Here is a 26,494-nt window from a genome sequence, read left to right on the forward strand (position 1 = left end):
TCTCTCTTTTACTTTCTAAGGTTTACGGAGATTATGACAAAGTTGTGAAGCAAGGGTGACCATAACCTTTGTCCTTAATATGACAAAAATGAAAATATGAGAAATAATAGAGGCACAAAAAGTATTCTCACGAAACTAAAGTCTTATGTGTGGCTGCAAATTTTTGGACTCCATGTTAAGTAATTGATTAGAGATATATAAAACATTTCATTTGTCCAATTTATAGATTCAGCCATGTTTTTACTTAGGTGTTAACATAGGTCATATATAGATTCATTTGTCCAATTTACAGGGAAACCAAAATTGTATTTAAGAGTGTATATATAAAACAGTTGAGATGATTAGAGATATATACTCTTATATTAAAAAATTTAAATTCTTATGCGTGAATTAGAATGTATTTAGAAGCTATTTTTCAATAAAGTGTTTTTGAAAGTAATTCTTGAACAAAAACATTTCCAAGAGTTATTTCCATAGTTACATACTTACATGTCTTGTCTTAGTCTTATTGAAAATTTGGTTTTCATTTTTGTATTATTTTAAATATATTTATTCATTATAATTTAAAATTTAATTCAATTTAACAATTAGCGTGAAAATTATTTTTCTCATTCATCTCATACTATTCATCTTTTATTTTTATTAGTATACTTGTTTTTTTTAATTGTTTATCTTTTTTAATATATATTTCTCCATATTTAATTATAAATAAATATTTAATAAAATTTCAAAATAAATTGTTAATAGTTAAAAATAATCTCAAATCACAATATAGATTACATATCATAAATTCAAAATATAATTTATAAATTTTAAAAAAATTACTTATGATAAATTTTAACTATAATATAATTTATTCGTTAAAAAATATTTATTTATTATAAATTTTTATTATATAAAATTCAACCTTTATGGTGCATACAAATTCACTGTGTGTACTCGCGTGAGGTGCGTTATTCAAACTTTATGATAATTTTTGTTATATATTTATGCTTGTTTGTTGAACTTCTTGTCCCAAACCATAAGTGGAGATTGGGTCATGATCTAATTAGATTTTGTTTATTATTTTAAATTTGATTCCATATTTATTTTTTAATATTAAAAATAATTAGCCTCATTATATATATTCATTCTTCTTTTGATATAAATATATACTCTCATTCTATATCTTGAATAACTAACTTGTCATATTAGAAAATTTACACCCATTCCAACCAAAAAAAAAAAAAAAAACATTACACCCAAAAGTCGAGATGCCTATAGTTTTGCTTACATTACTCGTACGCTCCAATAAACACGACTCTTGATTTTATATATTTCTTTTCTTCCCCCTATTTCTTTCATTATTATAGTTTTTGAATAAATAAATAAAATGAAATAATAATACATAAGCTAGTTTGGTGGCAAAGGGTAAAGGAATATATATTCAAATTTTCTTACTAATTAAAACTAACCATTAATATTTATTGATAAAAAAATTAAATAAAAGAAAATATCATTTATTTTTCTAAAATTAAAATGATAGACTATTATTTTGGAGAAATAACTGAAATGTGTATAATACACACATAATAAAGAGTATCATTTTTTTCATACATAAAGAGTATCATTTTAACCTAAAAAAAAAAAGAGTACCATTTTTTTTTATCATAATAATGAAAGAGATGGAAAGGAAAAGAAATAAAGAAAATCCTTTTCCAATGAACACAAATCTGGTCGTGGATGCTGAACCGCTTGACTAATTTCCTTAATTAAACGAATAAAAAAGTTTTAGAGGAACAATAATATTATGGAAACATAGAACTGAGAAGGTTCTGGAAAGTGGAAACAAGTAAATATGGCATTGCCACGCGTTACCAAACTATTCGTTCCACCATGCCCTTCCATTCCATGGTCCCCACTCCATCTTCTCCTTTCAATTCCCATTGTTGTTTTTGTTTTTTTTTTTAACGTTACTTTTGGTTCATATTTTAGTTTTGTTTTATTTTGGTATTAAATTTTAAAAGTTTTATTTTATTTTTTTTAATTTTTAAAAGTTTCATTTTAATTATATTATGTTTTTGAAAGTTTTTATTTTGATGCTTTGTATTTTAATAAGTTTATTTTGTTTATTTATGTTTTAAAAAAATTGATTATGACCTTTTATATTTTTGAATCGTTTGGTCTCGATGATCAAAACTTCCGAATACATAAAAATACATAAAAAAAAGTTTGAATAGTTTAGTCTCGACGATTCAAAATAAATTTTATCAAAGATTTAAATCATTTGGTCTTAGCAATGATAAGAAACTTAAAATCTTACAAGGACTAAAATTAAACTTTCATAAACATAAATAATCAAAAATAAAATTTTAAAATTTAATTTACCAAAATGAAATAACATTAAAATTGAATATTCTAGTTTTTTTTTACCAAATTCCCATCATTGTTAATCACTTATACTACTACAAAATAAAAAGGCTACAACGCTACTCTTTTCGTGCCATTTTTAAAATATTTTTCTCAAAACATTTATTATTTTTCAAATATTAAAAAAGAGTTATGTACTTTTTGAAATGTTTTTATTTATGGTAGAATAAAAATACTAATAAACATATATTTGTGATTGTACAGTTTATTTAATTTTTTATAAAAGAAATATGCTTTATTTTAAAAAAATATTATGATAATCAATATAATTAATCCTTTTTCAAAATGTGGTCGCTACTCTAAACTACAGATAAAATAAAATAGAGGAAATAGTTTAAAGTTAAATTATTTTTAAATAAAATAAGTAATAATATGTTTATTTCTAAATATTTGTGCATGAAAATTGAAGTTTCGATATAACTAAGTAATAATATGTTTATTTCCAAATACTTGTGTAATAAAATTAAAACGTTGATATAAATTTAGTAATAAATAAATAGGTAAAATTATATTTTTGGTCCCCTAGTTTATCTTCAATTTCGAATTTGGTCTCCTATAATTTAATTCACAAATTTGATTCCCCAGTTTTATAAATCCCTGCAAAATTGGTTTTGAAAGCCTGATTTGGACGTTGACCATTACTTAAGACGTTGACTGTCACGTGTCACTGTCACGTATCAACGTCTGAGTGGTTTCCTATAAATACTTCATTTTTTGTAGGTAAAATTGCACTTTTGGTCCTCCAATTTTGATTTTGGTCCCCTTATAATTTAATTCACACATTTGGTCCCCCAGTTTTATAAATCTTTTTATAAATTCATCCAAATTTCATTACTGGAGAAGTTGTATTTCAAATTTCGAACAAAAATATCATTGTCATACATAGGTCACTTAAGTAGTCGTATACACATAATATCGCATGAGGGAGCAAAAAAAAGGGAGTTATTATAGAACCTATTAGAGTAAGAAATATGAAAATTTCAGACCCAGGTTGGGATTCATGCATCACTTTCCCAAGTTGAACAACTCTAGAAGTGGGAGAGAGACAAAGAGTGATTTTTCTCTGGGTTCCAAGTCAGTGAAAAATTTGCGATGAGGAATAAGTGCGAGATTTATCAAGACCTACCATGTCTCTAGTACAAGTGGCTAAACCATTCAAAAGACCAATTTTACAGGAACAATTTATAAAGGGATTTATAAAACTGGTGAACCAAATGTGTGAATTAAACTATAGGGGAACCAAAATCGAAATTGGAGTAAAACTGAGAGACCAAAAATGCAATTTTAGCTACAAAAAATGAAGCTTTTACGGGAAATCACTTAGATGTTGACACGTGGTAGTCACACGTGGCATTGACACGTGACAGTCAACGTATGAGGTTAACAATCAACGTCCAAATCGGGTTTCTAGGACTAATTTTGTAGGGATTTATAAAACTGAGGGACTAAATTTGTGAATTAAATTATAGAATGACCAAATCCGCAATTGGAAATAAAGTGAGGGACTAATTTTACAATTTTACCAAATAAATATTTTTTATTTACTTACTTTAAAAGGAATCTTATCTTATCATTCAATAGCCAAAATGATAATTCAAAGTCAATTATTCTTATAAATCAAATACGTATTAAAATGTTTATTTCCAAATTTTGTATAATAAATCAATATCTTATTATAAAATAAGTAAAGAATAAGTATTCTTATTTGCTTACTTTAGAAGGAATCTTACTTTATTATTACAATAATAACCACACACAAAAATTCATTTTCCTTAATCAGTCTGTTCTCATACTTCACGCGCCCCTCTATTCACATGTCTCACACCGTAATGATAATTACAAAAAGACAGAAAACAAATTTTTAATTGACTACTTACTCACATTTGATAACCAAAACTCCAAAAGTAATAGTATAGTGTATTTTTTTTTTACTTATTTCCTTAACTCTTCCTTCATATTTGAATAAAATATTAAATTAAAATATATACTTAATATTTTTTAAAAATTTAATATTTAATTTATTTAACAATTAGAAACTTCATAAAAAATAAGTAAGAATATATAAAATTATTTTAATTGAATTATTGAGTTTAAAATAATATAAATGCTAGTAACATATTCTTCAATACTCTCTTTCTAACAGAGATTCTCTTTGATTAAAACTGATTGAAAATTAAAAAATAAGAAAAAGAAAAATCCTTTATACGAGTCCATTAGAAAAAAAATCCTTGAAAAATAAAATTTATCAAAATTTAAAATTTCTGATAAATATTAACTAATACTAATTGACCTCAAAATTATCTTTAATGTTTCATTTGTCGCATAAAAAGTCTCATTCTATTCTTTTTACAAAGACAAAGAAATACTAGTAAATAGATGAGAGAATGTAAAAAATTTATTAAATTAACCCTATTCTTATTATTTTTATTTTTATTACTTTCTTTTTAATTTCTAAAAAAATATTTCTCTTAGTTTGCACCACATATTTTTATTAATTCATTTATGATTTAGGTGCCTATCAATAATAGAATAAGCCAATAGTCACTTTAATGGTTCATTTTTAAAGGGATTAATCTTTTTTTTTCTAAAAATATGCAGAAAAACAATACTAGTAGCATTCTAAAAAATATTGTTATTATTTCTATAAAAGAACAAAATAATATTGTGTTGGAAAAATAACAACATTTATTTTGGGAGTTATTTTTTTCTAATACAACATTTATGAGATGAAGAGTATCATTTTAAAATAATTAATTATAAAAATTAGCAACTTAACATTCAATACATAATTATTTATTTTAAAAAAATATTTACTTTTTTTAGAAAAAGAAAAGCAGCGTGTGTGAGAGAGAGCGAGTGGGGCATGGATTTCATGCGGAACGGCGTCGTTGCAAAAACAGTCATGTGAAATATGATTTTCAGAACAGAAGCAGATCCAGCTGGCAACGGACCTATTGCCAGTCTGTTCTTCGGGCAGCTACCCGAACTACCCGTAATATCTCCTCTCTCCCCCCTTTATATAAGCCCCCATTTTCACCTCTTCTTAAAGCGAAATCTCACTGCCCCGAACCAAACTCAAAACCCTAACAAACCAAAAACAGTTGCTGCCATATTCACCAATGGCTTTCTCCAAGGCAATGTTTCTCGCCGCCGTAATGTCGGTGCTCGTCGCCGTCATCTCCGCCGCCGAAGCTCCAGCTCCGAGCCCTACGTCTCCCGCCGCCGCCGTTTCGCCGTCCTTCGTCGCCGGTGTTCTCGCCGCCGGAGCCGCTCTTGCGTTCGGATCTGCTCTGCGGATCTGAACGTAGCTCATGGATTTTCTCGTTTACATGCGTGGATTTTTAGTAGAAGCGGAGATTTGAGCAGCATTAGTATATAACTCTCTCTCTCTCTCTCCCTCCCTCTCTCTCTATATATATTGATATTGCTATGTAGAGATTATTACTACATATGTTGATTTCTGGATCTATATTGCGTTTATGGTTTGAGTAGTATTATTGTGAGATCATTGTTTCTAGTACATAATTGATTTCTTTATATTCAGATTCGTGCTTAGTTTTTGTTTTAGCTTGATTTCTTTGTTTTACTTTTTGCTTTCTTTTTCTAAAATTATCTTGTGGAGTTTGCTGTGAATGCTGCTTAAATTTTTGTCGCGATGAATTTGGTTTGACGTAGATTGGAACTGAAATGTCTCTGAAAATCTTTGTAGCGATTCAAAGTTTGTTGAAACGAAATGAAACCGTTGGATCCGTGTAATTGTACTCGCGCAACGATTTTGTGTTTATATTGGCTAACAAAATTATAATTATTTTGGCACAAGAATTAAAATTAGAGTATCACTTCCATAATACGGAATTTTTAGTTTTTATTTTAAAGTAGTTTATTTATTTCATATCAAAAAGTATTTTTAAATTTTAATAACTGAATTAATTTGAATGTGATATCGATTCGATTATTATTTTTTGAGAAAAAAAAATTGAGCATTCAAATAGTTAATTGATATTCCTATTTTATATTTTATATACGATTCTACTTAAGAAACAGGATGAACCAAGGAAGCATGGTTCCTATACCCAATAACACGTTTTTTTGCAAAGATGACGATAATTAATTATTTGGCACTTAGCAGTATCTTCTGAATTACGTCTTCTGGAATAGAGTAGAATGAATTAAGTGGTCACTTTTTTCTTAGGTGTTCTTAAATGCCTTTTGAAATTGTACCTTTCGACCTTTATCTTTTGGTAAATTCCGTGCGAGCCTGCCCATTCCTTAACGGAAGCTTGTCAATTACTACACACCAAGAATAATTCTAAATTCATGTTGTTACGACTTTTTTTTTATGACTTTAAAGTCATAATTTTTTATTTTATTATTTTTTTTAACTGAAGTTTAAAAATGATTTAAACCTGTTTTTTTAAAGCTTTTTTTAAATTTGTAATTGTTTATGGTTTTATTTTTATTTTCAATTTTTTTAAAATTTAAATATATAATAAATAATATTAAGTTGTTTTTTTTATTAGTATATTTTTTATGATTTTATTTGATATGTTATTAATTTATTTTAATATTTTATTATTTAAAACATGTTATACATATGAGATATTAAAAATTGTGAAATAATATATTTGCTTTATTAAAAAAAATTAAAATTATTTTCTCCAATTTTTTATTAAAACAATTTTTATAATTTGTTAATATTGAGAAAATTATAGTATAATTTTTTAGTTATATGCATATGTTTTTTTAGCTAAATTTATGTTTACTAAGGTTTAGAGTAATGTTATGTATGTGTGGTTGCTATTCACTTTACAACGCATGCACACTTAGTGGTGAAATTTGTCACAATTGTTTGTTTATATAGTATAATATTTTTCTATAAATAAATTGTTAAATAAAAAGTATTATCATTTAAAAAAATCTAATGACATAAACAAACAAATTATATTTAATAATATAGTAATATTAAAAGTAAAAAATCGAGTCCAATAAAATGAGAGATCGAAACTCATATCTATAAGAAATATGTAATTTTATTTAAATATAATTAATTTTTAAAATAAAGTCTTTCAAATTTTTAATATCTCATATATATAACATGTTTTAAATAATAAAACATTAAAATAAATTAATAACATATCAAATAAAATCATAAATAAATATACTAATAAATAAGTCAACTTAATACTATTTATTATATATTTAAATATTTTTTTAAAATAAAATTAAAATCATAAACAATTGTAAATTAAAATAAACATGTTTATGACTCCAAATTAATTAACCTTAAAAAAAGTTAAAAAAAAAAGATTTTACGACTTTAAAGTCATAAGATAAAAAAAAGTTTTTAACTAATGTTGTAAATAATTTTATGACTTTAATTAAAAAATAAAAATTACGACTTTAAAGTCATAAAAAAAACTTTTGAACTGAAGTCATACATAATTTTACGACTTCAGATAAAAAAAAATAATAATAATAAAAATTCATAACAACCGTTATGACGTCTAGTTCATAAGTCGTACCAGGTGTTACGACTTACCTTCTATTGAGTAATTTTTTATAATATACCCGATTAAAAAATTAGATAAAATTTTACCTCTATTTGAGAAAAAAGCCAATCAAAACATAAGGGATTTACTGTGAATATTTTAGAGCATATTAAATTAGTTTTGATGATTTTCATCATATCCTATTACATTTAAGATACTTATATATAACTTTGCATCCATGATAAAAAAAAATATAGGTTAAATTAGGTTATAGGTTTTTATATTATTATAAAAAATTTAATTAAATCTTTATATTAATTTGTTATATTAATTTATTGTGAGAAATCTATTAAACATGAAATATTTCTTCATATAGAGGTTCAAACCTTAAACCAAAAACTGCCACACAGGTGATAGATTAAACAAGTTGTATTGAGGCACCTTAAATTAAAAAGTATGCGTGTATGATAGAATATTTTGTAAAGTCTAACAAATTACATATTTAAAACCAATATAGAGACTCAATTAAAAAAAATATATAAGAACTTAATTATTTTTTTTAATTGTACGAGGACCTATATACTAATTTAACCCTAAAAAAATCAAACAATTATTTTTTTTTTATATTTTTTATTTCACTTAATTATGTTTCCATCTTTTTTTCTTGGAATTTAGGCCTGAAAAATTAAATTTTTATCTTAAGTTTGAAAATGAATTATTTATATAAGATATTTGAACCAAAACTTAAAAAACTCAGTGTCAACTAGACTTGGTCCAATGCCAAAAAGAAAACAAGAAATTATTTTTTATCCAAAAAATTCCATCAACCATCTTCCCTTAGAGTGAATAACAGCTATTTTTATTGTTCGAACGAGACGTTTATATGGTGGTACCCCTACATTGTTAATCTAAACTAGATAATAATTTATGCTTATTAAAAGCTAAATTGTGACACGTTGGACGTTAGGAACACAATATTGGCATTATTATGAATTGTAAAAAACAATATTGGCATTTGGAAGTGAAGGCGGAAGAGAGACGTGGTGTCATACTCATTTCCCATGAAGTGTTGGGTGTTGACAAGTTCGAATATATTTATCATTTAATCTGATGTAATTATATTAAGTTGAATTTTAAGTTCTATAATTAAATTTGATTTAATTTAATTGACTTAATTATAAATAGATTGGATAAAAAAATTTATTTTTTTATTTTTTAATCTGATGTAACTCATATCATATAATTAAATTTAGTATTATATATAAATTAATTATTATATAGGTTAATTTTTAGTTCACATAATTTATTAAATTATTAAAGTATATGATTCATATTTTTTTTCTTTTTAAGATGTTATTTTTATATATGTCTTGATTTTATTTATGTTTTCTCATACTAATACTGTATTTTTTATTTAGATAAAAATAAAGTATTAAATTAACATTGAAATTATTAATTCTATTAGTAAAATATTGTTACAATTTAATTTTTTTAATACATTTATTCATTATATATTTTCAAAGCTTAAGGCAAAAGAAATTATTGTTCTAATTTTTGTTTGCAAAATAAAAAATTTAGACATGATTAACTCAATTGGATGTTTTTTTGTCGAGTTTGTACAAAAATTTGCACAAACATGATTCAACCCATAAATTTTGACGAGATTGAGTAACAAATTTAATCAAATTCAACCGTGAATACACTTATTCGATATAAGATTGTGTCTGAAATCAAAGCTAACAAAAATCAAATTCTCCAAATACTTCAATGAATTGGGAAGTTATTTTGAAAATGGAAAGGGTTTAAGACATATTTATTAAATGTTGAAAATGTTTTTTTATTATATATTTTTAACACTATGTATACAATTTACATATTTTCATTTAATACTTTCTTGATAAATTATTAAGAAAATGTGTAAATTCATTTTGCTAAAAATTAAACGTTTGGTGTACGTACCAAGAAGAAAAAGTACCCCATATGAATAATGAATCAATTCCTGAAATTATTCCATGCTTCGCTGTCTTTATATGATCACAAGAAGGAATAACGGCATCTCGCCCCTAAACCAACAATAATGTGTTTAACCATTCTTTAAAAAGGGAATCTCTTTGCTATGAGAAACTAGAAAAAGAAAAGGTGTTATATATAAAAAAAGTGATTATAAGAACATTTTAAAAGTACAAACATTTCTTTTGATTCTTTTTACTTTTGCAAAAGTTGTTTCTTTATTTTTAAAAACAACTCCATAACTTGTCTTTGAATTTTGAAGAGTGCAATAACAGGGCAATCTTTGCTACCTATTCCAATTGATCGGCCATTCAAATTAGTGGACTAAGTTAGTTTGGATAGTTAATTAAGACCAACTCATTCCAGAAATATAAGATAAATTTGATAATTAAAGAAGAATAAAAAAATCATAATAAAACTAACATTCTAACATATTAATATTTATAAAAAAGAAACAAATCAAATAAACTAAAGTCCAGTTCATTACTTAACTCTGACAAAAAAATCAAATCAAATCAAAAACTCAGTTGCCCCATTTGTCTTTGATAATTGATGCTTAACGGAACAAGTAGTGGTCTATGGGTTGCCTCCGCAGGCACCATCTGCATCGAGTTTATAAAAATGAATCCCTTTAAAGTTTATTCTAGACAACCTCAATTCCATGTTCCTTTGTCTACCTAGAGCACCTGCCGTTACATCTTAAAATTTAATGGCTTTACTGAGCAACACTGAAACCAGCAAACATCTATCAAGCTCATAATTTTACCTAATTCACTAATTCTAGGTTTTCCTACTTATTTTATATGGTAAATATTTAATGTTTCTTATATTTCTAAAATATTAAATACATTTACGTTTTTATTTATTCTTGTCTTAAATGATTCTAATTTCGAGTTCATATAACATAAATGAATTCTTCCAATTGTGTAGTAATAGTAATTTAAGAGTTTTTAATAGAATTTGGTTTTATAATAAATAACCATAAAGTATACATCAGTATTAAGCACTCCATTCTGATATAAACATTTTTTTAGCAAATATACATTATCCTTAAAAAAAAAGGGCACTTGTTTCGTTAACATGGGATTCAAGGTTCTGCTTAATTACAATTCAATCAATTATAGAAATTATTTGTATGACTTGTTCATTTTCATAAAGATTTTATTTAAATACTAACGGTATGCAAAGTCCGGTGCGCTATGGAAGGTTGACTAAAAAATATGACCAAGTTGAAAAATGAACAAATCTTATTTTTTTTACAGCGTCATCATTAAAAAAATTCTTTTGAAAAATTAAACCTTTGTATTTTGGTGTGTATTACTAAATTGATAACTATTTTAAATTAAAATTCAAACCATAGTTGTAAAACCCAGTTCGGTCCGGCCGATCGAACTAGTTCAATCTAAACTCACCAGATCAGTTTCACTATTGGACCAGTCACGCAATTGACCCGGAATGATCCAATCAAATTCGACCAGTTAGGTACCGAATCCCGATTGAACCGGTCTGATCAGACTGATTTTACAAAAATAAAAAAAATGAATCACCTCTACGATGTCATTTTGATATTTAATTATTATCAATTATTATTTCAAATTTTGAAGTATGGATGAACTTTTTACTCAAATAATGTTAGTTATACATATATAATTCTGAATTTTTAATATATATCGAATCAAACCGAGTCAATTACTAATCCACCGGTTAGACTACTGACCCACTACCTCGACCAAATCAATGATCACACCGAATTTCACAACTATAATTCAAACAATAAGAGTGACTTTAATCCCAATAGTTCAATGGGAGTTCAAGAACAACACATGATTTTGGCCAATGCTTAACTAAAAATCCAATCTCAATCAATTATTTTCTTGCATCATGCCTCCAATACCACTAATTTGTTATCTTTACTTCCTCGAAAATGGTTGGATTTTTTTAGTTTGTTCTTCAAAGTGCATGCAATTAAATCAATAATTTTTTATTTTTTTTGCTTATATGCATCAAGTTTCCTTTTTGAGTATTGTATCTATTATGTGCATTAAACCACCTTTTTGAATAGTCCCTTATTTTATTTTTTATTTTAAATTGGTCCCCTAATTTTTAAGTTATAAAATACTCCTTTTGTTTAATTCATGACAAGTTAATTCTTTAAAAAATTGATCATTTTCAATTTTTGAATACGATTTTGAACCTTTTTTTTATGAATTCAAGATGTGAAACTTATTTTATTATACTCTCTTATATAAAAATTGTAAAAATCAACTAATGTTCGAAACAAAAAAGATTAAATGTAGTGAAAAATGAGTCTCATAAATAATAAGAAAAAATATAACATTAGATTTTTAGATTTTCGATTGATCATAAGACTCACTTTTTATGTATTTTTTATTTTATTTATGTCTCTTTTTTATTTAAATATCAATTGATTTTCATTATATTCATGTAGATGAATTTAATAAGATAAATTTTACCTTTTGAACCGATAGAAAAATATTTAAAATTGTGTCAAAAAATTGAAAACAAATAATTTTTCGAAAGAACAAACTTGTTATGAATTAAATAAGGGAATCATTTTGAAACTTTTTAAAATTAGGAGACCAATTTTTTTTAAAAAAAGTTAAGGAATTATTGGTATATTTTAGCCATGCTAATGCTATTACTACCATTAATTAGGAAATGCACATGATGTTGGATCTCACTTCCAAAGAATAATAGCATTGCCACCAAACTCAAGAAGACATCATTTATCTTATCACTTCTAAATAAACTTTCATAATACTCAAATTCATCAACCGATGATGAAAATAAAAGTATCCAAGACCATGACACACTGGACAAAATAAAATTATAACAGATAATGAAACAAAACAAAGCATTAAGAGAGAATGAAGTTATGTATGAAAATGATAGGTTCCTTACGCTATCAACTAAGAGTATAAAAGATAAAAACAAAATTAGTATTACTAAGAACGAGAGACAAAAACAAGATAATAAAACCATCAATAAAACCTATCAACATAAATCTTTAACATACTCGTCATCATTTTCTTATTATTCTTTTCCTCGAAACAGACATTTCCATAATCATCCTCAGGGAACTTGTTTTAATGGATGACCGAGAATCCTGTCTCAATGAGCACCCTTTGAGTATCACATTGGAGGCAGTATTTATTATTATTATTATTATTAATTTCGTCTTCCCATGCTTATTCAAATATAACTCACAAAATGGCAACACCTTTAAGGAAAGCCTTGACTACGCCCATTGCAACAACTTTGAAGGAACGTACCCTTGACTACTTCCATTTCAACACCTTTGAAGGTATACTCGACTACCTCCAGTACCACATCTTCAAACGAATTGTCAACTACCTCCATTACAATTTATTCCTCAATTGCAATTGATGAATGCAAGAGTTCAAAATGATAAAAGAAATCATATGCATTCCATACAAATATGTGTAAAAGTAGTGTAGTGCAATTGAACTCGCATAAAGTAGCGACCTAAAACAACCACGGTGGATGAGTAAAGTAGTATTGTGTAATTGAGCTCTCATAAAGTAGCAAATATAAGTTGAGCAATGTAACCTAATGTTACTCTCATGGTTTGGGTACAATTATAATAAGTAGCTCTAGTAAATTCAGTTGGAAGGAAGAAATGTGAAGAAAAAATGTTAAGAGACAGATCAAAGAGTGTCATGGGCAAAAAAACAAAAAAGAGAGAGGAGGAAATGAAAGTGTTGGCCGAAAAATGAGAAGAGGAAAGGGGGGACAAGGCAATGATTGGAAGAGAAGAGGGGGTGGTGGTGAAAAAGAAAAAAAATGTGAGAGAAAAATGAAAGTTTTACTATTATAGATGGGTTTACCTGGTTGAATTGCATCCCGGCTTTTATTACTTTTTTTTTTTTTTTCTGTTAGGCCTATGTTTTGTTTGCTTTGGGAACATTAGGTTTCATGTCCCCCAAGCTTTCTTGTCTTGTTCCTTCTTATTTAATTTATTTAAGTACATATATTTAAATTCTAAATAGAGACCTTTTTGTCTCACAAATCAATCTTGGAAGTGCCTTTCTAGATCTACACATTGTCTACTTTTTAACACATTAAGCCCAATAATTATAGAGGAAATAACTGTGAGGAGTTTTAAAATTTAAATATATAACCACTTGTAAACAAGTGTAAATTTATTTGAAAAGTGACCTCAATTGTAATCATACAGACTATAACAGCTTCCGAACATATGGGTCTTGGCTTAGATCTCCACTAAGCCTTTTGCACCGATAAGAATTCAATAATAGATTTCAATCCTTTGATGATTCAATTTTCCTATTTGATCCTTACACACTCTTGAGAATTCAAACTCATTCGATTCCCAATTAATCCTACTACACTTCAAGAATTTTCCTAAATTACACTAACACATCTTCTACCTTCATAAAAATCCTTAATGGTCATTTCTCATTGCATGTTTCTAACACCAACTACATAGCATGAATCATCATTATTAGAGAGATAAAATTAAATAAGAGAGTTGCAACACCTCTGCCCCCGCCCACAAAAAGAAACGAAATCCTTATTACTCGCCCTTTTCTTAATGCATACTGTATTTGTTTATTTTAACACCAACTACGTCGCATGGATAATCATTGTCATAGAGACGTGAAATTTAAAACAATTGCAATCCAAGCACCAACACACAAATTTAAGGCAGAATAGAAAATATTCAGGCCATTTCCACACCTATAATTACCAGTAAACATTATTCAATAGTTCTAGAAAAGTTTTCATTACTAATTAAGTTATTGTTTTAAAAAACAATAATGTAAAAATTATCACCATGTTCATACGCTGTGACATTAAATGAAACAATAGACCACGAATAATCTTTTTTCTTTTCTTTCGTTAAAAGTTATATTTCTTGAGTTATATTTCTTTTTTATATCTTGCCTATGGTGGATTTTATTTTAGTCTCCATCTGAGAGTCCACGAATAAGGTGGAAGACCGACTCTCATAGCTGGAAGTCATCCTTCTGCTGAAGATGAGGTCCCTGTCATTTTTTTTTTTATCGATAAATATTAATTTAATTTTTGTTAGGGAAGGGATCTGAACTCATGACCTTTTCTCCTTTTTCTTTCATCATTAGACCAACTTCTTTCATTATTAGACCAACCTTATATCTCCTCTCGCTAAGTAATTGCTTGAAGATGCTTCTTAGAACAAAAATTAACATAGGTGAGAAAATCTTGGACCAAAAAGACCAAATTAAGGTGAGAAAATGAGGTTGGGCCAAAAAGGAAAAGATGAGAAAATCAGGGTCATCAGAGAGAAACCAATTTATATTTGATTTCGATTTCTTGGAACGCTGGTATGCGTTGCCATGCTTTACAATATCTCAACATTTCTCACACCCTTAGACTAAAGAAGAAGAAGAAAAAAAAAACCAACTTTACTCATTGCCTCGCTTCTTTCTATTCAGAGTCGGAGTCCATGTTGCCCATTGCTTTCAACCCTCTTGGTCTCTGCATAAGAAAATCCAAATTAGGTTTCTTTATTAACGTGCAAAAAGAACAAAAACACTAATATGATATGATACACGACGTAGCAGCAGGTTAAGTCCTTACTTTTTTTTCTCCTACCTTTTTGGATATCTTCTTCTCCCTTACTTCATATCGTTCCAGAGTAAGATCGCACAGCCATGTACCTGGACTAACGAGCTGCAACAACACAATCCAAAATGAACAGTTTGGACATTTTATAGTTTAGGCCATCAATGAAAACGGAAACATAAACAAGAGAAAGAACGATGGATAGAAGTAGTCAAGAACAAGAAACTGAAGATACTAATCAATCATGTTACCAATTACAGAATAAACTATCGGTGTAGCTCGTAAAGTAATACTCTCTCCTATGTAGTTCCTTAAGTAATAAAATTATATAAGTAATCTCTTGAATATTGAATATCTATTATTAATTTAGTCCTTAATTTGATATATTTTATTAAAGTTCAGAGGTCGATTTGATAGATTTTTCAATACTTGAAAGACTACTTGCTATGGACAACTCATATCATTCCTATCACAGTTCAAAGTACATATTAATTCCAGTATTTCCAATCCTGCTTTCCAACATACGCAACCAAACCCCAAGGTTACGATATAAACCTGAACACGACCGAGGAGTACCCACTTCTTCATATTCATCAACTTGTTCAATTTTGGTGGTTTATGAAAAGTCTGTTTATCGAACACTCAAAACTAAAAGGCTTCTGAACAAACCCACAAGAAACCCAAATCAAAATAGCCTGAATAATACACCAAGCAACTATGATTTTCTCACTTTCCTTTCTCTTTCATTTTTATATACACTCCCTCTATCTTTCTATATTTTTGTTCCTAGATAAAGATGCATGAAAACCCAATGTCATTTACCATCTTAAAAGTGAAAAAAAGGCTATAAATATAATATATGATATAATATGAAAAAAGAGAAATAATATATGTAACATGATTGTTTGCAACATATAGTTATCCATATATAATTATTCCTCTTAATAATAATTTCAGCTTTAATTTATTAAGTTCTGAATTTATCTCATCCACTTTTTTACATCCTCCTTATATATCATTTTATTTTCCTCTATCTAGCTGTCTTTCTTTATTATCATAGCAGATATTACATTTACTTTGTTTCTATTCTCTTATATCTTTTTTTTCTATTAGATGAGAACAATATAAACATATGAACAGAATACAACATTTTGCAGCTGCAACAAAGCTCGAAAGAATTACTAGTATTATGCTTGTGTAAATTTTATGAAAATTGACCTGTACCTTTTAACATATTTTTTAAATTATATTCGAGTATTAGAATATCATAAGATTTCCCCACCTAATTCAGTGTACCACAGTTTATAATTGAATAAAATGTATGCCACATAAAGAAGCCCATTCCGCATCAACATTGATTACACCAATTGGATAATTGGATGCGGACGCAGCACCTAATTAAGTGTATCTTCTGTTTCTTCCCTTCCGAACCAAAATATTTATTATTTTGTAAGACACAAATTTTAGGATATATATATATATAAAACATCCTTCCCCTAAAAAGCTTCGCCAGTACTAGATTTGCTAGCATTTATTTGATTATATATGTATTACTTGTTTTAATTTAATCTTCATATAAAAAAATAATTTAAGAAATAAATTTTATGATGTTATAATAACAACAAATAACATGAAGGAATTTTAAAATAATTATATGTATAAAAATTTAATTTTAAAAAACCCTTCAATACTTTTAATAAAGTTATAGGCATTATTACATTGTTTCTGAAAAATCATTATTAAATTAATCACATAAATACTTAAAATATTTTAAAGAAATTTATAAATAAATTAGTTCATCAAAGTTTTAAAATATCACCGTATTCATACTCAATAAAGAAATACTTTTTGAAAAAATTTATGATACCAAACTAAATCTTTAAAAAAATATATTTGGATAACCAAAAAAAAAATTAAATGTCTAATTCTAGAAGAATCAAATAGAGTATTTATCTTTAAAATTATGAGATTAAACTATGTATAAATGTTATGTAGGTTATCGTAGATATAATGTTTTTTCGTTAGAGAAATGCTAGTTAAGGAAAAATATTACTAGTATAAATTAGTGTATGTTATTATAACTTTTAATATATTTTCGTGGTTTTTATTAAAAAAAAAAAACTCTCATTAATATTTAACCTGTGTTTTATTAACAACAAGAACTTTTGAGTTCTCAAACAGAACTTTTGGACCCACACTATTCGCTGTGAACCAAGCTTATGGCTGACCGTGTAAGCCCATCCACAGCTTTCTAACCCTCTGTCTATAGCTTTTCCAGGCGGAGGTCGTAAAAGTAAAAGTAAAAGAAAGGACGCGCACTACCGTACAAGAGCCACAGAATAAAAAATTTATAAATAAAAAAAAGAAAAATAAATGGCCTACCAAATTCTGTCCCAGAATAATAATTATTCTCCTATATTTACTTTCTGTTTTATGTTATTTTCTTTGTATTTTTCCCCTCTATAATACTATCAATTATTATATCTATCATTTTTTACTTTAATTTCTTTTTATTTCTCAATCAAATAATAATTTAATACACATGATACTTTCTAGAAAAAAAGTTTCTTAGGCATCCCATATACTAATATACACCTAGAGAGAAAAGACAATAATAGGAAAAAATGATAATATGACAAGAATAGAGATATAAACCCATGAGGTCAATGAAATGTCTAGAATTTTGAAATATGCAAGTATCACTGCTCTATATTATCTTTTGTTTTTCTTTTGTCTCCCTCTTCCTTCCACCTACATACACCCCACAATAGAGTGTATGCTAATCACCAATATGTTTTTAAGTAATACTTAAATTAGAAGGATTTCCTGATGTTGGATTTTAACGTGATTATTATTAAGTAAAACTTTGCATCTCGCTCTCTTTTCTTAGAAATTAAATAGATGAATTATATTAAAATTTGTATACATTTAATAAAACAAATTTTATCACAAAAATTTAATATGGTCACTAAAACATTACACGCGTTAACTATAATTAAGTCCCCCAACAATTTTTACGGAAAATGATACCCTCATTCATTCTTGTTGATTGTCACAACAATTCTCAAAAAGCGTTTCATTTAGTCAAATTCTAAATTGAAGTCACGTGATAAAAAAAATCTTGTTTTAATAATCAATTACGTTCAAATATTTCTAATGCGTCGATTTCTACAATCTAGGATTTATGAAATGGTCCCTGTAGAAAAACTTCCTCAAGAAGACATAATAATAACTAAATTGAAGTGGAAATAACGTAAAGCTAAAAAAAGGGGGTTAGTGGAGCCTTACATTGAGGGTTCGTTGTATGAATTTGGCTCTCTTCTTGGGTCTCTGGGGAAGCTTTGAACCCTTCAAGAGCAGAAAATCTTCTTCCTTCTCCTTGTTTGTCAAGGCAATCACGAACTTTGGCGGCCACACCGGCGGAGCCGCGTCACCACTGCCGGACGGCGACCCACCACCGCCCTTCTTGCTATCGTGCGCGGTGTCTGATGAGACCACAGACTTGTTATTATTGTCATTAAGGTGGTTGTTTTGGGTCCCCCTCTTATCGTGCGCACCCCTGTCCGGTGAGGCAATTCCCCTAACACTCCCGTTGCTTTGGCCTCCTCTCATAGCACTTGAAGTCTCCGAATTCCTAAGTAAGATGAATGATAATTTTTTTAAAAAAATCAATCACAAGCAAAACCCACATATGATTATTATCCCATATGTTTTCTTTCTTAACCGTAAGAACGTGAAACACGACGTGATAAATAGGGAAAGAAACGAATATGCATTGAGAAGCATTATTTTGTTGTTTGGAAAAATAATAATTATACAAAAAAAAAAAAAACTTTAGGGGAGGGGAGTAGTGGGTTTACGAAATTGACCTTGTGGGTCGATCTAGATCGCAGGGTTTGAACTTTGAAGAGGTTGGGATATCAACCGATTTTGCGTAAAATATGGGCTGATTTTTTGGCTTCTTCGTGGGGTATTTGTAGAAACCGGGGGCTGGTGTGTGCGCCTTTAATTTTATTTTTATTTTACTTCCTAAGATGAAAAGATTTAGATGGATATTTACGAGATTTGTGCATGTGATTCCTTATAATTGACCCAGGTGGTTCCATGGAAAGTTTGGGGCCGTTGGATCTAGATTCTAGAGTGTTCATTGGCTATTTTGTTTAGTACCTTACTATGTGGTTTGATGGGACGTACCAGATCTAACACCTGGTGCCTCATCCAACGGCCACAAAAGGGATTTCTTACAAAATGACTTTAGAAGATGACTTTAGAGGAACACGTGGAAGGAGACCCTCCATTCCATGTTCCTGACAAAGCTAGGGACTAAGAGTAATAATCCTCATGATAATGAGGGGTTCCGGTACGGTGTTATTATTGTAGACCTAGAGATCCACAAAGTGCAGTGCAGTTAGAATATGATCTGGACATCTGGTATGACGGAGGATTAAGTTTAGTATTACTTTTCCACGGAAAAATATCCTCTCCAATTAATGGAGGTTCAAATAGTACTTATCTCACAAATTTTATGTGTCTATCTCTCTGGATTTCTTCAGTAACGGAAGAGGAGTCAGATCCCCCTTTTCCATGTCATGAAACATGATCTCCAAGGATAAAAGCTTAAAGGGGAACCTCCATGATCATTAGACATCATACCCTATTGTTTGGTACGTGTATCATATGAATATCAATCATACACAGTGAGACAAATGCATCAAAAAGCCGAGATAAAACCAATTAATTCCACATCATAAAATAAATACCAGATGAAGATGTGAGAGGGTTTCATAAAAGTTCAATTTGCAGACAGAAAACACAGACCGATAAGATGCCATATATCATGAATATCAACTATGAAATATCAAATTTTTGGTTGCAAAAACATCTAGGATGATGGAATAGAGTATGACAAGATCTTAGATTTGACAGATAGGAAATTCAAGTAAAACACTATTTGAATCTAAAATCTTTCCTATCTTTAGACCGATCGCTATCCCCTTCCTCTTAAATTTTATAAATAAAAAAAATCTGTTGCAAAGGCAAGGTTGGATTTAGATCTTCACCATAGTTTAGATTTTTCAGATTAGTTACTAAGAGATAAGGATGATCCAATATTTGAAAAAGGGTGAAGGATGAAGAGAGTGTGAAGAGATTGCAGGTTTGCTCGTTTTTCTACCAAAAGTAACAAATTAGTATTTGCTTATAAAAAAAAGACTCCCCAACTCTTTTGCCTGTCTTTTTGTGCTTTTAAATATTAGCCTTGAACACTTTAAGTCAAGAAACAATTGATATGAAGACACTGGTGAGGTAATCATTATTCATTACACATTAATGCGAGCTTCCTAAATTAGTAATAATAAAAATTTCCAAATGAATTTTGATTTTTGAGGGAAGAAAAGAAAGACGACCTCACGCAATTACCGTGAGCTCCCCTTTAATTTGGATGAGACATCCGCAAGGACCTGACCAATTGGAGAGTGGACAAAATATAAGCCTCATGGGTCATGATAAATATTCAGCCCAAATGTAGCAAATATCTTCAATGCCCAATTTTATAATATTCACGGTAACATTTGAAACTGAAGATTTCTGCGACTGACATAAGAGACTTACATGTTGCCTTCATCGCATATAATCGGCCCCCGCGCGCACAAAAAAATTTCGTGGCAGACATGAATCCACCCACTTCCACACAAATCCTATATGAATAATAATTTGTTTCCTACATGCTTATCGGATATTTGACTAGATCTGAACCCATTAGCCAAGCATTGCATGGGATAGGAATAAAATCAAAAATTAAATTTCCATTATCAGAAATATCGATTAGAACAAAAAATTATTAACACAAGTAATGATTCGATACTTAAGTTATTTAATTAAGGTTTGGAATTCAATTCCTGACTTGAATATGGAATCACAACTAAAAATATCCCTTTTATCTAAAAAATGAATCAACTGGGTGGAAGAAGAATTACACCTCGCAGCTGTACCAAAAAAATATCAATTATAACACAGAAAAATCTTTTCTGGAAATGTCCAAGAACCAAGCAAAATCGTTTCAAAAATCGAACTGCTAAATCATTAAAAAGGATATTGAACCAACTGTTAATAAAAAAAAATATCAAATATAAAATGATTTTTTTTTATTCAGCTCAATTCGATCTTCGAACCAAATCAAATTGCAAATAGCCAAATTTATTAAATTTTTACAAATTTCCTCATTTTATCTTAAAATTCTAATCTTATTATATACTACATATATTTGTACGTTTAGAAAATATTTAAAAATCATTTTAACCTGTAACTCATAATTTTAATCCAGTTGTGATTTATGATGTGATCTGATAGTTTTAAACAATTTTTTTTATACTTATTATATATTTGACTTTTTAAATAAAAAACTAGTCACTTAAAAATGGTTATAATTTAGAACTTCACTCTTATTTTAATTAATAAAATTTTATTTGTTTGTTAAAAAAATTAAAAGAATATTTCAAAATAAAACAAAAGTCAAAATTAGAGATCTAATTCAAACCCCTAAAAAATAAAACTAATTTTGTTTGAGATGGGGTTCGCTTGAAAGTGAAATTCATGAGCTTGTTAACGGTACCTGGGCACGCACCTCTTGCTAGCTGTTCTACCGCCATCAAAGATGGCCTGTAGCTTGATTTCGAACAGAGAAATTCAATATTATTCTTACCTAAGTTTTACTTGTTTCCAAATCCAACACTCCCTACTCCTTTCCTACAACTCTAGTTTAATTTTTTATATTGATTCCTATGGTAGATATTGGATTCGACGCCGGTATATATTTATTACATATGCTAATAAGTAATCTTAAGGTATTATTTAAGGAATTAAAAAAACATTAGAATGTACAAAATTATAATGTCCATACTCCTATAAATAGGAAGATCCTATATTTATATACCAGGACAGTAAAAAAAAAGGATCTCAACATAAATAAATAAATAAACAACTAGATGTAATAATAAATAAAGTTGAGGGAAGATGCAAAGAAAAATACCTGAGAATTCGCGGAGGAGGTTGCTGCGGGGAAGGTGGGCGTTGACGGAGATTCAGATACCCGTTACTCTGATTAATATTATTATTATTATGAAGGCTAATATGATTGTTATTGTTGTTATTAGTGAGGGTAGCAGTAGTGGGTAAGGATCTACTAATACTAAGATTTGAAGAAGAATCTTTATCGTTTCTAACCACTCTCCGATCCACCCGAACCGTTGTTGTTGTTGTTGTTGTCCTCTGAACCGGGTTGTTTGAAGAAGAAGGGTCGTGTTTGACCTGCACCTTCATGCACCTTAGTCTCTTCCTGTTACCCCACTGCAGCCCCAAATCCGACGTCGTTGCTGCTTGTCTCATTCCATCGGAGCTACCCCTCAGCAACAACGACCCGGCCCCACCACTACTACTATCCCCTCCAACTTTGTCTCTTTCTCTAACGCTATTGCCTTGATGAGACTCTTTATCCATCCTACCTGTCATGGTCACCATTAATTAGGTTAAGTTTCAAGGGATATTACTGAAATAATAACAAAAAATAATAATATGATTACATACATACATTCATACAACAAACAAACTTGAAATTGGTGTTGGATTTGTATTATCTGCCCCTTATTATTATTATTTTCATATATATTGATGATGCATTACGCTTATTACGCATCTAGTGGCACTACTGCTATATTTTAGTCAGATAAAATAAAGAAGGTGCGTTGGAGGGTCCACAGTTTTCGAGAGGGGGAAAGGAAAATGAAAACCATGGGAATCGCGCGGTGTGAGCATCTTCTTCCAAGATCAAGACAAGAAGTGGGTGATGAAAATTGAAAGGGAAAACGGAAATTTATAATTGGATTCAATATGGTTGCACATGGACTGCGAGATTTTCAACCATGATTTGAGGGGAAATGATATGTGAAAAAACGGAAAAATGAAAGGAAGAAAAAAGAAAAGTGATCAAATAATACATGAGAGCTTGGAAGGTTCAATGGCTTCTCTTAGACTTGGCTTGTTCAATCGGTTTGCTTGACTCTGCAGATTTCAACTATTGAGTAAGATTTGCTGTTCAGGTTTTGCTCTTTAAGCCAATTGACTAACATTTCGATTCACAAACAGCGAAAGAAAGAGGTGAAAAAGAAGAATCGAAGAAGGAATTGAACATAGAAATAGAGAAAGTCATAACAGAAACAGAGAGAGAAACAGGGGACTTAAAATCAACTATATTTGTAATCGTTAAAAAAAAATCCAAAATATTTGCAAGGGGAGGAGATCCAAAAGCATGAAATTGAAACCGTAAGGAATGAAAATCAACGCATTACAGAAAACTTGCACGATGTTAGCAACCAGAAGAAAAATGAGACGGTTTTTCGATTTTAGGAAATAAATGAAGAGGCAGGGGAAAATCATGGAACCGAATATTGGATTAACATTACGGTGAAATTCAACACCTCAGTTCCGATTTTAGGTAAGTAAATTTATAATTTCTCACCTAAACTAATCCGATTCCGTCAAAAACCCAAGCCTTAAGACGCGCCACACAAGCTCGCTGGTTTCAGTTCTGAAGCTTTGAAAAATGAAAATCTATTTCTAAACTCCAACTAATAACGACATTTCAGAGCTTCGATCTGCAACCACGGCTACAAGTACAAACTCAGGCACGATCTAGCAGAGAGTCCAGAGTTCCGAAATTCGACGATTTTTCGAGAGAAAAATGTATCTGCAGATGCGAAAACAGAAAACCACAAAAAACTTAGCACAAAGACCAAACATGAAATAGAAGAAGCGAACAATTGAGAAAAAAATCTTTCTCTGCCTCAATTCCAAACCTCTAAAACTAGAAATTAACGAGCACCTTCAAATATCGCAAACGAACGAATGAAATCTTCAGAAGAGAATTAACAATTTGATTCTGACAAATTCTGTCAAATCCTTGTCTGATAGACCTGCAGATAGAAAAAAAATGAGACGAAAAAAACAAAGTCAAGATTAGCGATTTGATTATGCTCAAAATCCAGAAAGAAAAATAGCAAAAGAAGAAACGAAGTTGAAAATTGCAGTAACCTTATTCAATGTTCAAAAAGTAGCAGATCCTCAACATTCACCGTTCACTAATCACAATTCGCGTCGCAGACGCAGTTTGGCGTAACAGAAAATGGTGGAAACGAAGAAATAAAAATAAAAAAGTCCTCAGAAAAATAAATTAGAAGATGTAAGAAGGGTACAGGGTGTTTCTTCTTCTTCTTCTTCGCTTTGTTCTCAGTGATAGAGCGAAATGCTCTCTGTTATATAAATCTTCTGCCACGCTCCGGAAATTCTTTACCGTTGATCTCTGATCTGACGGCTCTCGCTTACCCTCGCTTGAACCATACATAGAAACCCGTTACGTCGTTTATGCGAGCCCTTCTGTCGTTTAATTTTTCTAACGGCGTTACCCCTATTAACGGAATCTGCAGAGCCGTCAGATCCCGATTATTTATTACTTCTATTTTAAAATTGTTTTTTGTTTTATTTTATTTTCGCACTGGTTCATGCTCGCGCCCAGAAATGATGATGGTTGGTATTGCAAGTTAACTAGGGTTAGTTAACCTGATGATGGTTAGTTTTAGCATCATTTACTAAACCAGAACATTGATTTGTTTCTCTTCGGTCTTCATTTTCTGCGATCACTGATCAGATGTCTGGACTTTTGCTTATTTTATTTTATATATACATACATTAATATTGGTTATAAATAGTAAGCAATGTTGTTGATACAGTATTTTTATGTATAATAAAAGTATATTTTATACAAGTTATGTTAAAAATAAGTTTATTTTAATAAATTTTGTATATAACATATAATGAATAGTATTAAAAAAATATTTGTTTAAAAGCGTGTTTTCATCCAACAACTAATAATTAGAATAGACTAAGTATGTTTTGTAGAGAGTTAAAATATTAATAAGGACGGAGGAAGATAGTTCTATTAGGATTTTGGGTGAGACTTTCAAGAAAGAGAGAAGATCTTCTTCTTCGAAATACTTGCAATCTCAAAGGTGGATGACATTGTGATGAATGGAAATGTTGGGATTTAATTCTAAATATAGAAATTCAATCAATCAGTATAATCATTAATTTTAATCATATGCTTTTTATTCATATAAAGACTGTACAAAAATGAATAAAGTCATTTTATATTTTCATAATCAAAATCATGATGAAAACTAAATGCAGAAGCATACCTACATTAGTCATAATGGAATGATGATAAAATGTTGATCAGAAAATTGGTTTCATGACCTTCCAATTCTAGAGAGTCATTCTTTTCTTTCCTGAATTTTTCTCTTCGGACGGAGGAAGAGAAAACTGTACGTTCCTTTCTACAAATGGGACCATAATCCCTTATATTGTTACCATTTATTCGTTACCCCAAATTTGATAATTATAATTTGTCCCTCATCAAATTATAATATCACTCTATCTATACAATTATCATTTCATGACATATATGCCTTTAGCCATACTTTTATATTGATTAGGCCACTTTAATATTCTGGTTAATTATATAATGGCCCTAACTCATTCAATTATGTGATACATATATGTGTGACCCAAAATTGCTAACAATCTCCCACTGGTCATATATATATATATATATATATATATATATATATATATATATATATATATATATATATATATATATATATATATATATATATATATATATATACACTTACAATCCTTATGAATGTGTTAGACTTTATGAGCTCAAAATTTGCCATTACATGTCTTGAGCATATTTCAAAAATCTTGTCCATTGATTACATCCACATGTAGAACCAAAATAGTTTTCATTGTATCAATCACAACTAAACTCATCAATGATCACTAATGCTGACATAATCAAATGACATAGACTTGTCATGAAATGTGTAGCATGAAAATTACATGCAGGTGGTTTGTACACGTCTATT

General features: G+C 29.0%; 1 protein-coding gene across 3 annotated transcripts; it reads right to left on the reverse strand.

Annotated features, from left to right (window-relative positions):
• Positions 1-15,210: 15,210 nt before the first annotated feature.
• On the reverse strand, positions 15,211-24,795 carry LOC114384847 (probable serine/threonine-protein kinase fhkE). 3 transcript variants are annotated; one of them, XM_028344659.1, is made up of 7 exons: positions 24,600-24,795; positions 24,391-24,481; positions 24,028-24,255; positions 22,543-23,014; positions 18,804-19,149; positions 15,546-15,623; positions 15,211-15,428 (listed from the first exon to the last, which is right to left on the reverse strand). In XM_028344659.1, exons 4-7 carry the CDS (start codon positions 23,007-23,009, stop codon positions 15,378-15,380), a joined length of 942 nt encoding a protein of 313 aa, XP_028200460.1. In that variant the 5' UTR covers positions 23,010-23,014; positions 24,028-24,255; positions 24,391-24,481; positions 24,600-24,795; the 3' UTR covers positions 15,211-15,377. The 3 variants fall into 3 exon arrangements, with proteins under 3 accessions (XP_028200460.1, XP_028200458.1, XP_028200459.1); XM_028344657.1 differs by having other exon boundaries at positions 15,531-15,623; positions 24,600-24,794; XM_028344658.1 differs by having other exon boundaries at positions 15,531-15,623; positions 24,365-24,481; positions 24,600-24,794.
• Between the last annotated feature and the right edge of the window lie 1,699 nt (positions 24,796-26,494).

The sequence above is a fragment of the Glycine soja genome, chromosome 14 (assembly GCF_004193775.1).
Source record: "Glycine soja cultivar W05 chromosome 14, ASM419377v2, whole genome shotgun sequence".
Lineage (NCBI taxonomy): Eukaryota > Viridiplantae > Streptophyta > Magnoliopsida > Fabales > Fabaceae > Glycine > Glycine soja.